This window comes from Cryptotermes secundus, unplaced genomic scaffold (genome assembly GCF_002891405.2).
Source record: "Cryptotermes secundus unplaced genomic scaffold, Csec_1.0 scaffold131, whole genome shotgun sequence".
NCBI classification, from domain to species: domain Eukaryota; kingdom Metazoa; phylum Arthropoda; class Insecta; order Blattodea; family Kalotermitidae; genus Cryptotermes; species Cryptotermes secundus.
Window position 1 is genome coordinate 1,447,465 of NW_019742552.1, and position 16,776 is coordinate 1,464,240.

Consider the following 16,776-nt stretch of genomic DNA (forward strand, 5'->3'; position numbering starts at 1 on the left):
GATATTCAGCGCTCTGTTTTTTCTCTTCCAGGTCGTAACGATGGACCCATGACTCGTGCCCCATCACAATATTCAAAAGAAAGTCGTCTCCTTTGTCACAGTAATGCTGCAAAAGTTGCTCGCGGCATTCCAATCGATGCTGTTTGTTCTCGTCTGTGAGACGGTGTGGTACCCATCGTGCACAGATTTTAAGTTATCCCAATTGTTCAATAATGAAGCTGACATGTTCCTTGGATATTCNATTTCAAAAGCATATATTTATTTTTAAACATAGTCACCATTAAGGCTAACACATTTCTCCCAACGTGTAACACGTTTTTTCATTCCATCACTGAAAAATTTTTCTGACTTTTCTCGAATCCAGGACTTGACAGCTGCCTTCACCTCATCGTCCAAGGTGTAACGATTACCCTTGTGGTCTCTCTTGAGTAGAGGAAAAAAATAAAAATCACAAGGCGCAAGATGGGGGGAATAAGGAGGGTGTGGAATCGGTTCAAACTTCAGGTTTCGCAGAGCCTCTTCAGTTGTGCGCGAGGTGTGTGGACGAGCGTTGTCATGTTGCAAGATTATTGGCGCTAGGCTGCCTCTAACACGACAAACTCGATGCCGGAGGTGTTTTAGAGTCTGTATGTACTGAGAAGAATTTACCGTTGCCCCTCATTCCAGAAAGTCAGTCACATAAACTGGGCGAGCATCCCAAAACACAGTCAAAAGAAGTTTTTTGGCGGATGGTTGTGTTTTGAACTTTTTCGCCTGAGGAGAAGACGGATGTCGATATTCAGCGCTCTGTTTTTTCTCTTCCAGGTCGTAACGATGGACCCATGACTCGTGCCCCATCACAATATTCAAAAGAAAGTCGTCTCCTTTGTCACAGTAATGCTGCAAAAGTTGCTCGCGGCATTCCAATCGATGCTGTTTGTTCTCGTCTGTGAGACGGTGTGGTACCCATCGTGCACAGATTTTAAGTTATCCCAATTGTTCAATAATGAAGCTGACATGTTCCTTGGATATTCCAATATGGTTTGCGATTCTCTTTTGAGTGATTTGTTGGTCATTTTGAATCAAATTGTCGACGAGTTTGCGATGATTATCGTCTGTGGCAGTGATCGGATGTCCGCTGCATGTTTTATCAACAATTATGGCTTTTCCAGGCTCACAACCACGAAATTTTATTACCCATCAATTTACAGTAGACCTATCAACAGCATCGTCACCATAAACAGCCTTTAAACACGATGAATCTCAGCAGGAGTCACTTTTTCAGCAGTTAAAAATTCGATAACAGCACACTGTTTAACTCGTGTTGACTTAGCACTAGAACACGTCTCCATACTTCCGCTTCTCGAAATACACTGGATGAACGCAACGACCTCAAACCTGCGCATGCGTATTGAGGGGGAATGTTACTTCCACATGCTACCTGGCGCGCTTCTGAAGGTCATTTCGTTTGCGCTCTACAAGCATGTGTGCATTACTTTTCAGCCTACCTACGTATTTTATTCTCAAAGTTTGTTATGTGATTGGCTTTTGCCAATTGCATGATTGATTTGGCTAGTTAAAATCAGCCAATAGGAAATTAATTCTTGTCTGGGAGAGAGAGGCCATCAATTCAAATCTTCCTTGGGGGATGAAGCGATGCTCCCGCAGGATACCAGTCTTCAAAAACTTGGCATTTTTAATTTATTTGAGGCAGACATCATTGGACTGCACTCCTATGGTTTTCTAAATTCATCAGTCCTTCAATGTGGGACATTAAAATTTGATAATATTAAAGGGCCATATTTCTCCATGCTTGCAAATGAAGTTATAATATTTCGCTTCTTATTAAATAAACAGTTTATGGACAGTGGGAGTTGTGTTGTTAATTTCAAGCAGTAGACTGACTTCAGGCGTGCAATTTCCAGTTGCCACGGTTATTACCATAACATCCTGATAGGAGTCAAGTGGACTTCCAAAGCTGGCATATAAGTACAAAGAAAGAAAGGAGGGACGGTAACACCACTAGTTTCAGACTCGTCTGTTACACAGTAACATTTTAATCATATGTCTGTTATTACACCCTCTAATCATTAATCATTTGAGTTATTTCTGAGTCATTTTATTACTACAATCTTGCATTTCTCTTTTTATTTAATCATATATTGCCCAATTCATTGATGCTGCTCTATAAACTTACATCCTACTATCCCTTTAATAAGTGTTTCTTCATTAACATTCCTAAATGTCTTGCCCAAAATTTGTTCCCTCCTAATCTTTATTCCTTCATACCTCTCCTTATAACTTCCATATTTTGAATTTTTGTATTAGTGTCCTACATACTTATTTGTATTGACAGTGCTTCCATTCTCCAACATGTTCCCTTGCTCAGCCTTTCCAATATTACTTTTTCTTATTATTAGTGGGGTGGGACTAAGTCCCTTGTACTGCGGCCACTTCTGGCCTATTGAACCAGCCCCAGATGATAGGTGAGGGTGATTGTGGAGCAATTGGTGGAATAAAGATTGGCAGGGGAAACTGAAGTACTCGGAGAAAACTTGCCCCAGCGCCACTTTGTCCACCACAAATCCCACTTGACCAGACCCAGGATTGAACCCGGTCTGTCGCGGTGGAAAGCCAGCGACTAACCGCTTGAGCTATGGCACGGCCTTCCAATATTACTTAATTCTATTCTTCCACTTGTTTCTTTCCTCCTTCCTCTGCTGACTCATTGTGTCCCATAATGGATTTGTCTCATCCGTCTCACACAATATTAACCAGTATTTCATTATTTTCTCAAATATTTTTGCCTTCCTGTTCATCCTTTACACTACCTTCGCACAAGTACTATTCACTAATGTCAATGGCACTCCTATCACTCCTTTACAAAATAATTCATGTGTTTTCCCCCTGCCTTCCTTCTACCATTAAAACCCTAGATTTTAACCCTTCTCTTCACCCTTCACTCTGCTAGCAAAGTACATAATTTTTCTAGTACTTTGATCTGTATGACTGGCACAGTTGCTAAATATGCATTAATAATGTCTAATGCTAGTTTGCCCATAATTGCTACCTATGTCCTCTCTTTACCAGTTTTCATTTACTGTACAGGATTACATTAAATACTTTATTTTGTTTATTACCTGTATTTAATCTCTCCCAATTTACATTTTTTATTCTTCCATAATTTTCCCCCCTTCCTAAACACTACTGTCTTTGCCTTCCCAGCTTCTATTCATTGTGAAAGTCCTGAATACAATTAATTGGTCTTTGCAAGCCTATACCAGTTACTATGCCTGCTACTAACTCATCTGTAAAGAAAAATCCTTGTACCTATTTATTCACTAGTAATGGAAAATAAGTATTGGGCTCACCCAATTTCCTCAACCCATTTTTAATAACTATCTTGAATAAAGCTGGAGATATTGAGCAACCCTGTCTCAATATAATTTTTTAATCAGATTCTTCTAATATGTTATTACCAGCCCATTTCATTCCTACCATAACATCCACATATAGGTTCTTTATTCCTTCAATAAATTTAGTTAACACCCCTTTTTTCTCCACACATCTTCCCCAGCACTATATCAAAGGCTCCTGGAAATCTCCAAATCTGTCATATAAAATAAAAAAGAAATTTATGGAAGGTTTGTGGGACATTGTAAAATATCATTTATGAACTAAGTTTTATTATGCAAAAGTATTGCTGAAAATCAAAGTTACCTGCTACATTTGGTGGAAATCTTCTATTTTGAATCTTAAAAAAATCCATGAAATAATTAATGGAATGCATGAAAATATCTACTTATGGCCATGCAAAAACTGTATCCTATTTAGATCAATGTGACTGAAATATGAATTACCCAACAATGTTAAGTGAAATCTGTCATAGTGAATTTTAAGTAACACTGTGAAACAGTGTATAGAATATATGAAAAGGTCAATTTGTGCCTTTATATAAACTATGCTTTGTTCTGGGTCAACATGGTTGAAAATCAGACTTCTCCGATTGTCAGTAAAAGTCACCTATGTCAAATTTCAAGAAAATCTCTCCAGCAGTATAAGAGCTAATACTGGATCACGGACAGACAAATATGGTCTCCACATAAGCATTCCCTTTTATTTGTAAAGAATGTCAAATATCTTGCTTATTACCTATGAACTCTGGACCATTCCTTTTACTAGTATCAGTCCTAGTAACACTGCCAATGAATCTATCCAAGGCCAAGTGCCTATGGTGAATTACACAATAAAGACATTTTTAAAATAAACAGTTTACCCCATTTCAGTTCTAGAAATCCAGAGCTAATCCACTGTTCGTAATTGCTCATTCATCATATTCATAGCCACCCTTCATTCGTGGTACAATGGTAGATGCCTCCACCTTTCACCATCTCAAAATATCCCATACCCTGAAGAAGAGTGATTTATTGTACCTAATACCTTGTTTTGATCCATACACACTCTACAACAACTAACTTAGTACACTTGACCAAATCCACTGTACATCCTTTTGAGAATGGCCAGGCATAAAATATGAACAGTATTGAGTGCCTTTCTTGTTAAGGATTAAACTAATCATATGTTGCATATATGTTCAGTGAACATACATTGTCCTTACAGAGCGTGATCTGTTCCTGGTGGTGTTAACATTTGTGTCATGCCTGGGTCTTGGAGTGGAGATTGGTTTACTGATTGGAGTAGTCACAAATGTGATTTTCCTGCTCTACCTATGGGCTCGACCAACAGTAAGCATCATTACATGCAAGGTTAGGAAATACTTTAGCTCTGCATTTGATAGTTCTACCTACTGCCATCTCTAAATCATGAATTTCGTGTTCATTGCTTGTCAAGACACAGTACCTGTCTAAAGAATATTAAATTTGAAAGAATACATAATATAACAGTAGTTCAATATTTTTTAATTTTTTAGCGACAGAATGAAATCAATTAGTGTGTCTCCTGCTCTCAGGACATTTTCTAAACTGACTATGGAGCTACAGGTATTTCACTTACTTCAAATCTTCATTTAGAACTGATTTTGAATCTGGCTAACAGATTTTTGTAATAAACAGTTAAATTAATTCTTTTATGGATATCTGTTATGAAGACAAATTAACTAAGCAACTCAAAAGAACTGAGCTCTTCTTGAGGAGCCAGCAGCCACTCAACTACTCAAGAATTTCCCAACACTTTATGGAACCCAAAAGTTCATTACCATGTTCACAAGAGCCTTTGAAGACACACTAGTGTTAAAAAAAAAAAAAAAAAAAAAAAANCTGACAGTGTTGAGTTCGATGTACAGTCATGTCTCGATCTATCATTTCCAAACTTATTAATTTGTGGACTTACAATTCCACTAAATTAAATTAGATTCCATTAAATTTTATGCCATTGCACTTAAGCTTCAGATTTTCAAACTTACAACTTGAAACTTTGGCAGAATCTTCAGGAATTATAAGAGTCCCAGAAACCACTCTTCCAGTGTTCTCAACCAAATTGAGTGTCTTAAAATATCTCCCACAACCAGAGCTTTATCTGAACTTGAAGAGATGGTGGAATGTAGGAAGAAAACACACAAACTTTAATTGACACAGTTAAGGAGGTTGGTCTAGAAGTAAACACAGAGAAAACTAAGTATATGTTGCTATCTCATCACGAAAATGCAGGACAAAATCATGACATGAAGATAAGAAACAGATGTTTTGAAAATGTGGCACAGTTCAGATATTTGGGAATGACAATAACAAATCAAAATGTGATTCAAGATGATATTAAGAGGCGATTGAACTTGGGTAATACTTGCTACCGTTCAGTCCAGAACCTTTTGTCTTCTCATCTGCTGTCCAAGAACATAAGATTAGAATATACAAAACTATAATTTTGCCTGTGTTTCTGAATGTGTGTGAAACTTAGTCTCTGATATTAAAGGAGGAACATAGACTGAGGGTGGTTAAGAACAGGGTGTTGAGGAGAATATTTGGACCGAAGAGAGATGAAGTGACAGGAGGTTGGAGAAAACTGCATAATGAGGAGCTTCATAACTTGTACTCTTCTCCAAGTATAATTAGAACGATCAAGTGAAGAAGGATGAGGTGGGCAGGGCATGTAGCACGAATGGGGGAGAAGAGGAATGCATATAGGATATTGGTGGAAAAGCCAAAAAGAAAGAGACCACTTGGAAGACTGAGGCGTAGGTGGGTGGACAATATTAAAATGGATCTTAGACAGATAGGATGGAATGATCTTGACTGGATTGGTCCGACTCAGGATATGGACCAGTAGAGGGCTCTTGTGAACATAGTAATGAACCTTCAAGTTCCGTAAAACGTAGGGAAATTCTTGAGTAGGTGCAGATTTGGAGGCTTCTCACGATGGGCTCAGCTCCATAAGTAAGTAAGGTGGAATGTAGGTTTTTGATAAATGTCAATTTAATTGTTTATAAAGTTTCAAAATGTTTTAGTAGTTTGAATTGTAGCTCATAATGCTTCATGTTGTAATAAATAATCTGGTGGTTTGAATCATAACTTAGTGACAATCCATGGTAAAATACTAACTAATTTTCATATTGTTAATATTTTTAGTAGTTTAAATATTTAATATTATGTTATTTGTTCTCCCTTTGTTGACTGCATAATAAAACAATACAGTTATAGCATTATGTTGGTTAATATGTTGAGAAATGTGTCTGAACCTTGAGCACTAGGAAGGCAACACACCATTAGAACCTCCCACAAACAGACACCTTAACTCCTGCAGTCAAACAGACAACTCAACTCCCACAGAGTAGCAACAACAGGCGATATTTATACACTACAGCTTGCAACCTGGGTGTCTGTACTGCTACACATGCGCTGCCTAATCACCGATCACCATAGCAGCTCCAACATCCATTTGTTGGGACACCGCACAGCGGCAAGGGTATAAACATGCTGGCCTCTGACCTGCTAGCATCAGTCACATCAGTCATATCAATCACGCCTATGCCTGCATCCAGAGACCACTGCAGTAGCAACACTTCTAGCACATCTAGTACCAACATCACAGCTGACTCTACCAGTGATTGCCAGCCCACGCACCATAGGTCTGCCAGCCAGACACATTGCTATCCCACCAGCTCCCAATGACTGGGCTGCAGCAAAGAACATCAGGCTGCTACAAGGAACCATGCCATGCTGGCTAACACACAGCAACAAAGGCTTCGGACAAACTGCCCTTGTCAGGGCCTCCAGTAGCACTGTTATCGCTAGACAAGGCTAGCTGCTACAAAAGGGGTCTCCACCAGTATTCTTCAGACACACTCCCCGTTCATCTGTAATACGTGTTCTAAGCACAATAAACATTTGTTGTTATAGTTTCATGTGGTTGTCCCAGCGAACATTGACATCCCACAGCACTTATTATTAAATATACATATATTGATCAGACGATGGAATATCAATCTAAAGGATGCAGCTTTCCATTTTAGTTTCCTGCTTTCTTGATACCACAAAATGGTGCAGATCCATAGACTTTCACAACTGCCTTGGTATCCTGCAATGTAGCAAATGGTATTCTATTTTTCAAGACATTTAGAAAACTTATCTTTACATTTAACTCAATCATGTTAAAACCTACTTCAAATGTGATAGTATACATATTGTGGTCTTCTGGTTAAGCCTCCATTAGCTGGTGGGTGTGTACCTGCATTTTGTCGGACCATGCTGCCTCCATCTTCTATCAGAAGTCAGAAGCAAGAAGTTCCTCCTAAGTGTAAGTCCCACACTACCAGACTACACTGTACCATAAGACAGAAGACCACAGTATGACTCTTTACCATGATGAAAACTTCAAATAATGTACTGTATATTTGTACTTTTGTTAAACAGATTATTTGACTGTAATGTATCTTGTATCTTTATTTTCATTTCCATAGATCCTGACTGGCTACCAAAGCCATCAGATATATGAAATATCTTCCATCTCTCACAGTGACATAACAGAGTATGTAATTTCAGTAAATGTAAGCCATTATTTGCTCAATGTCAATGTCAATGTTTAGGGATCGAATATCCTAACACATATGAAATATGATTGATTTTCATCTTTAAAGTAAATTTGTATCCATGACATTAATTTTTTACATTAAATAATTTTTGCTGTGGAATTTCTCTAAACAGAAGCAAAATGTTGTAACACTTTAGTGATATGGTGGAACATCGTATCTAAATATAATGTGTCTTAATGCGTATTTCACTTTTTCATTAATCACTGACATGGTCATACCTGCAGACTCCTACTGGTGGTGAGTATGTGATGGTTACCCCAGACAGTGGGCTCATGTATCTGGCAGTGGACTTCTTGTGTACAACAGTGACCAAGGCTGGAATAAACCAGGGTAGTGGTTCCTTGCCACTTGTTATTAATTGCACATACATCAAAGGAATGGACTACACCACAGCCATGGTACTTTTTTAATGTCACTAACATTATACATTAAATATCTTGAATATGATACAGTTACAGATACATGTTTCAATATGTTTGTGGTGCTTGCAGCTGTTTATAAATCCCCAGGCAGTGCCTGGAGTGATGCTGACATTACTGGGCTCTTAAGCTTTAGAAGTCTATCATGGCAGGTGATTTGAATACTAAACACCCATTTTGGAATAGTAGAGTTTCAAACCCCTCAGGTGAGAAACTTATGGATTTGTTTGACATGAGTGAATTCAAAATTTCAGCACCACACTGCCCCACTCATTCCCCTGCGAGAAATGGTGACGTACTGGTCATTGTGGTCCACCAAAACATCAGAGTATCAGATGTCATCGTCTCTAAATTTTGGATTCAGATCACCTACCAATAGTATCCCACATACTGGACCATGTTAAAATTAGGAATCTTTCGGAACCTATTTAAAAATTCACAGATTGGGAAAGATTTCAAAACCACCTCTGAATTAAAACATAAACGGAAACTATGAAAATTGTGGCAATAAACCAGGGATCCCGTGTATGAAATGTCAGTCAACTGGGCCACAATATCAACTAGACAAATGACATGAAAAAAGACACTTGAACGGTGGGAAACAAAGATAGGTATTGCTGAAGTCACACCTCAGGGTATATGGCCTGTTGCGAAATCCATCTTAAAAGAGGGACAGACCAAGGGCACCTACTGCTATTCATGGTGCTTCTGGCCTTAAATTTCATTCTTTCGAAAAAGCCAACAAAATTGCTGACTTGGAAATTCAGTTCACACCGCATGACCTGTATGACGAAAACCATGAATGGTGGGTGGAGGCTAGAGTTCAAGCTCTGCTGGAAAACGTAGACAACCCCTCTTAAAGGATCAGACCATGTCATGTACAGAAAATAATAAAATCCCTGAAATTAAAAAAGGCCTGTGGAATTGACGGCATCCCAAATAAATGCCTCAGGCACCTTCCAAGGCGATCATTGGTTCACCTAACTCATTTATTTAATAATTGTCTTCGGCTCTCTCATTTTCCAAATACTTGGAAGGCAGCAAAAGTAATAACTTTACCTAAACCCAGTAAAGACCTGAAATTCCCGCAAAATTTACATCCAGTCAGCCTCCTGTCCATGACAGGAAAACTATTCGAAAAAGTGATTTTGAAATTACTTCAAAAACATATTGAAGAAAGAGGTCTGCTCAATGCAAGCCATTTTGGTTTTCATGCATGTCACAGCACAACATTGCAATGTATGAGGCTGGTGGACTACGTGACCCTTAATTTCAACAATAAAATGTCTACGGCTATGGTGTTCTTGGACCTCGAAAAAGCCTTTGATACTATGTGGCACTGAGGATTGCTGTATAAGTTATCAGAATTGGAATTCTCGAACAGTTTGACCAAGCTTATTGGGTCCTTCCTCTCTCAATGTAAATTCAGGGTTTCGGTTGAAGGCGAAATGTCGACACCAAGGGAAATGCAAGCAGGGGTGCCACAAGGCTCAGTCCTGTCCCCTACTCTTTTCAACCTGTATATTAATGATGCCCCCCAAACACTTGGTGTTCACCTGACCCTCTTTGCGGATGATGCCTGTCTGTATGTGACATATTGCAAGGAGGGTTTTTTTGTTATAAGGCTCCAGCGCGGTCTCAGCTCAATGGAGACCTGATGAGAGCACTGGAATATTAAAATTAATGAAGATAAGACTCGGGGGGGGGGGTTCTACTTCTCTTGCAGTCTTCGACCACCTCAGTCTTGTCTCTCTCTAAATAGACAAAATATTCCATTAGTAAATAGTGCAAAATATATAGGTGTAATCTTCGATAAGAGAGTTGCATTGAGATTGCACGTAGAAATGTTTGAAGCCAAGGCCTTTAGAACATTCAGTAGAGTATATTCCCTATTCAAACGTGAGCGATTGAGCACTAACATTAAATTGACCCTCCACAAAGCTCTTATTAGATCAGTAATGACTTATGCTTATCCCACCTGGGTGTTTGACGGGCTATGGGCTGCAATTTCAATGCCTGCTAAACAAGGTTTTCAGCACCATTGGCAATTTTCCAAGGCACACACCGGTCTGCGATTTGCACGTGGCATTCAAAATCCCGTACGTATATGACTATATAACAAAATTATGCAGGCAACAAGCAGAAGTCATACAGAATCATGATAATGAGAATGTTCGCAACATGAACAAGGCAAAGGCTGATACAGAAAATATAAGAGGCTTAAACTTGGCGGCGGTCAGGCATACAACCGTTCAAGTGACTAGACTGCCGTGGTAGCGAATACTGCTAGAAATAGGGCATAATCTGCTGTACTGAGCCTGGACAGAGGCCTTGTATATATTGTACATAGAAGTACGAATTAAGAGTAAATTTGTAAATATACAAGGTCCGTATAAAAGGTATCGGGGAAAAATCTTTCCCTTACGTGACTGTACACCGCAGCACGCTCGCACCTCGCAGGCGTGGTAGTGGGGGGTCTAACCTTTAACAAGCGCCATTCGCCTGAGCGCGTTTGTAGAGGCCAGCCCGTGTTTTCAGTGGACCCCTGTCGAGTGAGTCGGTGCAAGCGCAGAATGCAGCGAACGATTGAACAGAGGTACGCCATAAAGTTTTGTGTTGGACTGGTGAAATCGGGTATGGAGATGTTGGGCATGATTTGCCAAGTGTTCAAGGATAAAAGCATGTCACAAACTGCAGTTTTTAAGTGGCACAAGCTCTTCAAAAGTGGCCGACAGATCGTGGAGGATGAGCCCCGCGGTGGATGGCCGTCGACGTCAAGAACTGACGACAATGTGCAACGTGTGCGTGACGTACTCAATTCAGACCGTCGGTTAAGTGTGCGCATGATTGCAGATCATGTTGGCATTGATAAGATGACGGTGCACACCATTATCACTGAAGATTTGGCGATGCGAAAGGTCTGCGCGAAACTCGTCCCGAAGGTCTTGATGAATGACCAAAAGCAGAGATGAGTGGCTGCTTGCGAAGACCTTCTGCAACGCATTGAGGAAGACTCCGGCTTTCTGGACAATGTCATCACGGAAGACGAAAGTTGGATATTCGAGTACGACCCGGAAACAAAGCGTCAAAGTTCCGAATGGCACACTTCAGCATCACCTCGTCCAAAAAAGGCGCAAATGAGCAAATCCAGAATGAAAACCATGCTCATCGTTTTCTTCGACGCCCAGGGGTTGGTCCACTACGAATTTGTACCTGAGGGGCAAACAGTGAATGGAGCTTTTTACCTGGAAGTGCTAAGAAGAATGAAGAGAAGGGTCAATCGGGTGAGGCCAGCCATCGCCGGAAATTGGAAATTGCATCACAACAATGCACCCGGTCACACCTGCTCCAAGGTGACCGACTACCTGACAAAAAACGGCATCGCGACAGTACCCCAACCCCCCTACAGTCCCGACTTGGCACCAGCAGACTTTTTCCTGTTCCCGAAAGTGAAATCCTCCCTCAAAGGGCACCATCATGGGACCCTGAGTGCCATCAAAGAGGCTTGCACGCGGACCCTTAAGGACCTTCCGGAATCTGCCTACCAGGGAGCCTTCGTGTCATGGCAGTGCCATTGGCAAAAGTGTATCGATGCACAAGGGATGTATTTTGAAGAATTTTGAGGCATTGTAGCAATATCTGAAATAAATCTATTTTCCCGGAACTTTTCCCGATACTTTTTATATGGACCTTGTATGTAAATAGTGACAATGGATTTACTAATACAGACTACGACTGACAAATGACAGACCCGACCTCTCGTCAGAGAGTGCTCTCCACATGAACAGGACAGTAACTTTCATTTAAAAGGAAACATCTGGTCATGAACCCCAGTTGGGGCTTGACACCAAGACAGACAGACTTACTGACTGTCAGTCGCAATGTGAGTTTGACTTTGACTTGAGCTCTGATTGGATAGCGCTTGTGTTGGTGTCCAGAGAGCCAGGCTGTAAGTGATGTGTTAATATTGCCTGTTTTCAGTGCACTACAGGAGTTGTCTATTATGCACTGTGTGAGTTTCCCACACTTAATAACACGGGAAAAAGTACATGAGATAACTGCATTTGTAATACAGTGCTTTCCTGTTTCTACACAGTAAAGTGAGTGGCATAAATTTGTGACACTGAATTTCTTTTCCCAGGCACTGAAGGTGGTTTACAGGACTTTCCAGAAAAGACAACAACCACTGATTCTTTTTAATGTTAGAACAGGAATTAAATCCATGCTCCAAACAACTGCTGATGTAAAGATGATATTGTATGCTGACACTGAGAAAGAAATTGTGGACCTTATTTTTGGTAAGACTTAACTCAATTTGTGCAGTGTATTAAATTATGTCATATTATGTGCATTTAATTACAAAAGATATATACAAAGGTTTGCTTTTTATAGGTGAAATATTGGATCTAGAAAGATCAGAAACAATACCACTTATAGAGAAAGGAACCCAAGAGCATGAAGTTACAATTGAAATTGAAACTGGCTGCATAGATGATCTGATTCAAGACACTCTGGCATCAAATGAATCATCTCTTAATGAATGTGGAAGAGATAAATAAAGAACATCAATCTATATTTGCTTATAGAAGAGAGTGTTCAATATGAATAAAAGCAGGTGCGAACTAATCAGATTAGGTTATTACAAACTGAGTAAATACCTTTCAAGGGAATAAGCATTTCTTACTGGATTGTTAAAACTGCTTCATATCATTGCAGAAATGAAGCTGATTACTTCAATATGAGTAACTGGTTGCTTAGTGCATATACAAATGTGGCGCATCTCAGTAAAATATCTAGCTTAAAAAATATGTACACATTTTGTTAAAAACCATAACTGTTATAACTAAAATATGTAAAAGTATCATGCTGTTATAAAGTAATGATTTTATAATGTTGCATTTTTTAACTGCAGATATTTGTGCTGCATATCATCCATATGATTAAATATAGAAGCCCATGGATGCAGTAATATATTGTAGTGTGTAGACCCATTACTAGGTAGTGACCATAAAACATGCGGGTTTCCATGGAAACACGGAACAATAGAGGAACTGTTGAAAGTAGTGACTTCTACGCAGTCTGTGCCAAGGGGTTATATGATGAGGACACCAGCCAAGCTGTAGTCGAATACCTCCACCTTAGCCCTGTGAGTCATACAAGGCGACAAAAAGGGAAATCTCAAATCTGAGTCAGTGAAATATGGTCACGAGTCCCGTGGGACTTGGACATGAGAATGATTGTGCTGGCAAGGGCCAGCAGAAATTGTAAGTGACAGATCTGTCCTTTCATCAGAGAGAGCCCCCCACATCAACAAACCCGCAACTTCCTGACAGAATAAAAATTTGTTTGTAAGTCCCAGATTGGTGTGTTCTTCCAAGAACAACTGGCCGATTGACCGTTAGTCATAACACAAGACTCAGACTCAGACTCAAGCAGTAGTGAGTTGCAAGAGAGATGGTGAAGAGAAGACTTAGTAGGTGTAGTTGGGAGCCCCTGGACAACGAAGTAAGTATATATAAGCTGAAGAATCCCCATTGTTAGAAGCTGTTACCAGGAAACAGCTGTTGAAGACAGAACACACTGAAAAGCAACATGTGCTGTAGTGATTTGTAAAGTGTGTAGTTCAGTGATGGCACTATAATTAACACATTGAAGACGGGCAATTTAAATATTTAAATCACCCTGGGGACCGGCATTTTAAAACCCAGTACCCTAATTTGTGCACTATTCACTTTAAAAATTAATATAAAATCTCCTAATTAATTTTATGAACAAAAATTTTTGGAGAACACTTACCAATGCTCCTAGAAGTGCTTGAGAGTGTGATATTTCTGGAAACATTCCCCTTTGTGAAGTGGCATTACACAGAACTTGCAAATGTAGGCAGTCGTACTCCTTTTTCTGTGAACTGCGCAAACGTGGCATTGCCTAGAAGGATGCTTCCCTTTGGAATGTTCACTCTTCACAATTTTCATTGGCGTATGTTTCCGCATATCACCCGAGAGTCGCCCGGCGGGGTCCAAAAGAGGCTTGCATGGGGTGGGAGTTGATAGGCCCATTTGCACTAAGTCTGTCTCTGACTCTCGTTTTGCTGCCACCATCTGGTCTGTAGCCCAGGCCTTCGCCACATTCATCGGAAATGCTTTGTATTTCAATTTCGAATCAGGGTTTAGATTTTTGTAAACCAAAAATAAATTGAAAATGGCAAAATTTATAAGCCACAAGGCAGCTTTATTTGTCCACTTTAGAGAATAATAGGCGAAGTATTGATCGGCTCTATCAACTCCCTTCATGAACATTTTATACTCAGAAATACCAAATAGGTTTCTTTACTTGTTCATATCTCCTTTGAACATCAACCATGCTCGAATTGTGAATTGTGGAAATCATATTCCCAACACGAGTATCCCTATCTCCAAAAAATAGTTCTGCTACTTCAGACACTTGCGTTGGGTGCGATGGAATTTTTTTCACCCCTGGATTTCCAGTACACTCTCCCTACACATATCCAGCAGTACAACACATGCAGTAACAGGAGCAAAACACAACACAGAACACGATACACAAATGTATGTAGGAAGAATGCTCACATAAAAGAGGATTGGCATAATTTGCATGTTTGAATGCGATGTAGGATGAATCCTGAAAAGTTTTATTATTTAGAATTCATCGACATATATGACGAATACAGATTTTAGTCATTTTAGAATGAAGACATCATGGCATGCAGTACAATAGTTTAACATGCATAAAGACACCTGAGGATGGCACATTAGTGCTGAAACATGTAGTATGGAAGTGAAGAATAAGGTGAAAAGTGTATACACTGTAAGTCGGTGTATATATTTTGATCTAATCTTATAGTAATGAGAAATATGCATTATTCGCTAGTTTTATTCTTCTTATTACTTCATGATTCTGCTCTCCATCTTTGTGGAATTTCAGTCCTAATTATATGAAGTCTTCAGCTATTTCTATCCTGTCCCCTTCCATGTTAATTTATCCAGTTTGCCTTGGATTCCTTCTAGATTGTATCAGCATTTTAGTTTTATTTACATTCACCTCTAAGCCAGTTGTTTTTGCTATGGTTTTTATTTCTTTATATGTCTCCATTACTCTTAGCGATCTCGATACTATAATAATATCATCCGCATATACCAAATTAAATAGTGATGGTGCCAAACTATCTCCCTGTTTTAATCCTTGATTTGTCTTAAAGCATTCCGTTAACTGGTTCTGTATTTTAACTTTATTGATTGTTTCTGTCATGGTTAAGTTAATTATTCTACTTAGTTTTGTTGGAATACCAAAAGTAGACATAATCATCCCCTCTGCTTAGCTCTGCTTCATTCTCCAAAGTATGTTGATTTGCTTCCGAGTCAGTTTACCTACTTCTTCTGCCTTCTGTCACATTCTGGTCTCTCCTGGTACCACAAATAAAATGCAGGAACTATGAAAGTCACACTTCAGATATCCATGTGCTAAAGCGCACATAAAGTCTTCAGATGATACATTAAAACATACTAAATTCCTGAGAACTCAGACCTGTGTGTTACTTGTCTGTTGTGTGCTATTGTGTACTACTGTCACCGGGCTAAAACCCAATTGCAGTATAATAAATAATATAATATAAACAAAACTCTGTCACTGTCACTGTAGCGCCATTTGTTTTTAAGATAACTCCTTTGAACGGATCCCATGGAAAACGCCGTCTCTCATTTTTGTGGATGCATGTTTACCGCGGTATTGCCTGTCAACAGACTTCCTATATATATATCCATGCTTTTGCTCGGTGTGGACCGCGTAGAAAACACAGTTTCCCTTCTATTATTGCCCCTATTCATGTTTACGGAGCTGTTGCCTGGCAAGGCGCTGATCAAATCCGTTACGGTATGTTTCATTTAAACACATTTTAATCAGTCTAACTACGTAGTTTCATGGGTACTTCAGACTATGAAAATATTGTGATGTGTTGTGCAATGGAGGACAACCCCTCACCCCGCCAGCGGTGACGTAACATTTTCGGAGCATTGCCGTTGCTACGGTAGTAAGCCAGTCAACACCCCGCCTCTCCCCGCGGTGATGTAACACGGGATGCCACGGTTGCTACACAGCAGGAATCAACTCTCGACAGTGTTGCTAGCAACATGGCGCCAGACAACAGTTGTGCCTATTACGTGGCTGTTTTTTGTGTTGTCCAGAACGAGGATAAATAAGGAGCAGCGAATACTATTCACAGTTAGTTCTCAAGTTACGAGTTAGCCAGGCAGTCAACCTTTCAGTTGTAGTCTAGCATTTCAGTCTAGTATTTGTGATACTGCCAGTGGCAGTAAT

The 16,776-nt window shown here is 39.7% G+C and overlaps 1 protein-coding gene across 7 annotated transcripts in view; it reads left to right on the plus strand.

Annotated features, from left to right (window-relative positions):
• LOC111873289 (sodium-independent sulfate anion transporter) overlaps window positions 1–13,333 on the plus strand; it is a 43,375-nt gene extending 30,042 nt beyond the window's left edge. For 3 of the 7 annotated variants that reach the window (XM_023867875.2, XM_023867873.2, XM_033755040.1), the window contains 4 exons: window positions 4,600–4,745; window positions 8,248–8,421; window positions 12,584–12,740; window positions 12,835–13,333. In XM_023867875.2, the coding sequence (XP_023723643.1) occupies window positions 4,600–4,745; window positions 8,248–8,421; window positions 12,584–12,740; window positions 12,835–13,001 (644 nt within the window). In that variant the 3' untranslated portion in view covers window positions 13,002–13,333. The other 4 variants (XM_023867874.2, XM_023867877.2, XM_023867876.2 and 1 more) reach the window with 4 other exon arrangements.
• The last annotated feature ends 3,443 nt before the right edge of the window (window positions 13,334–16,776 follow it).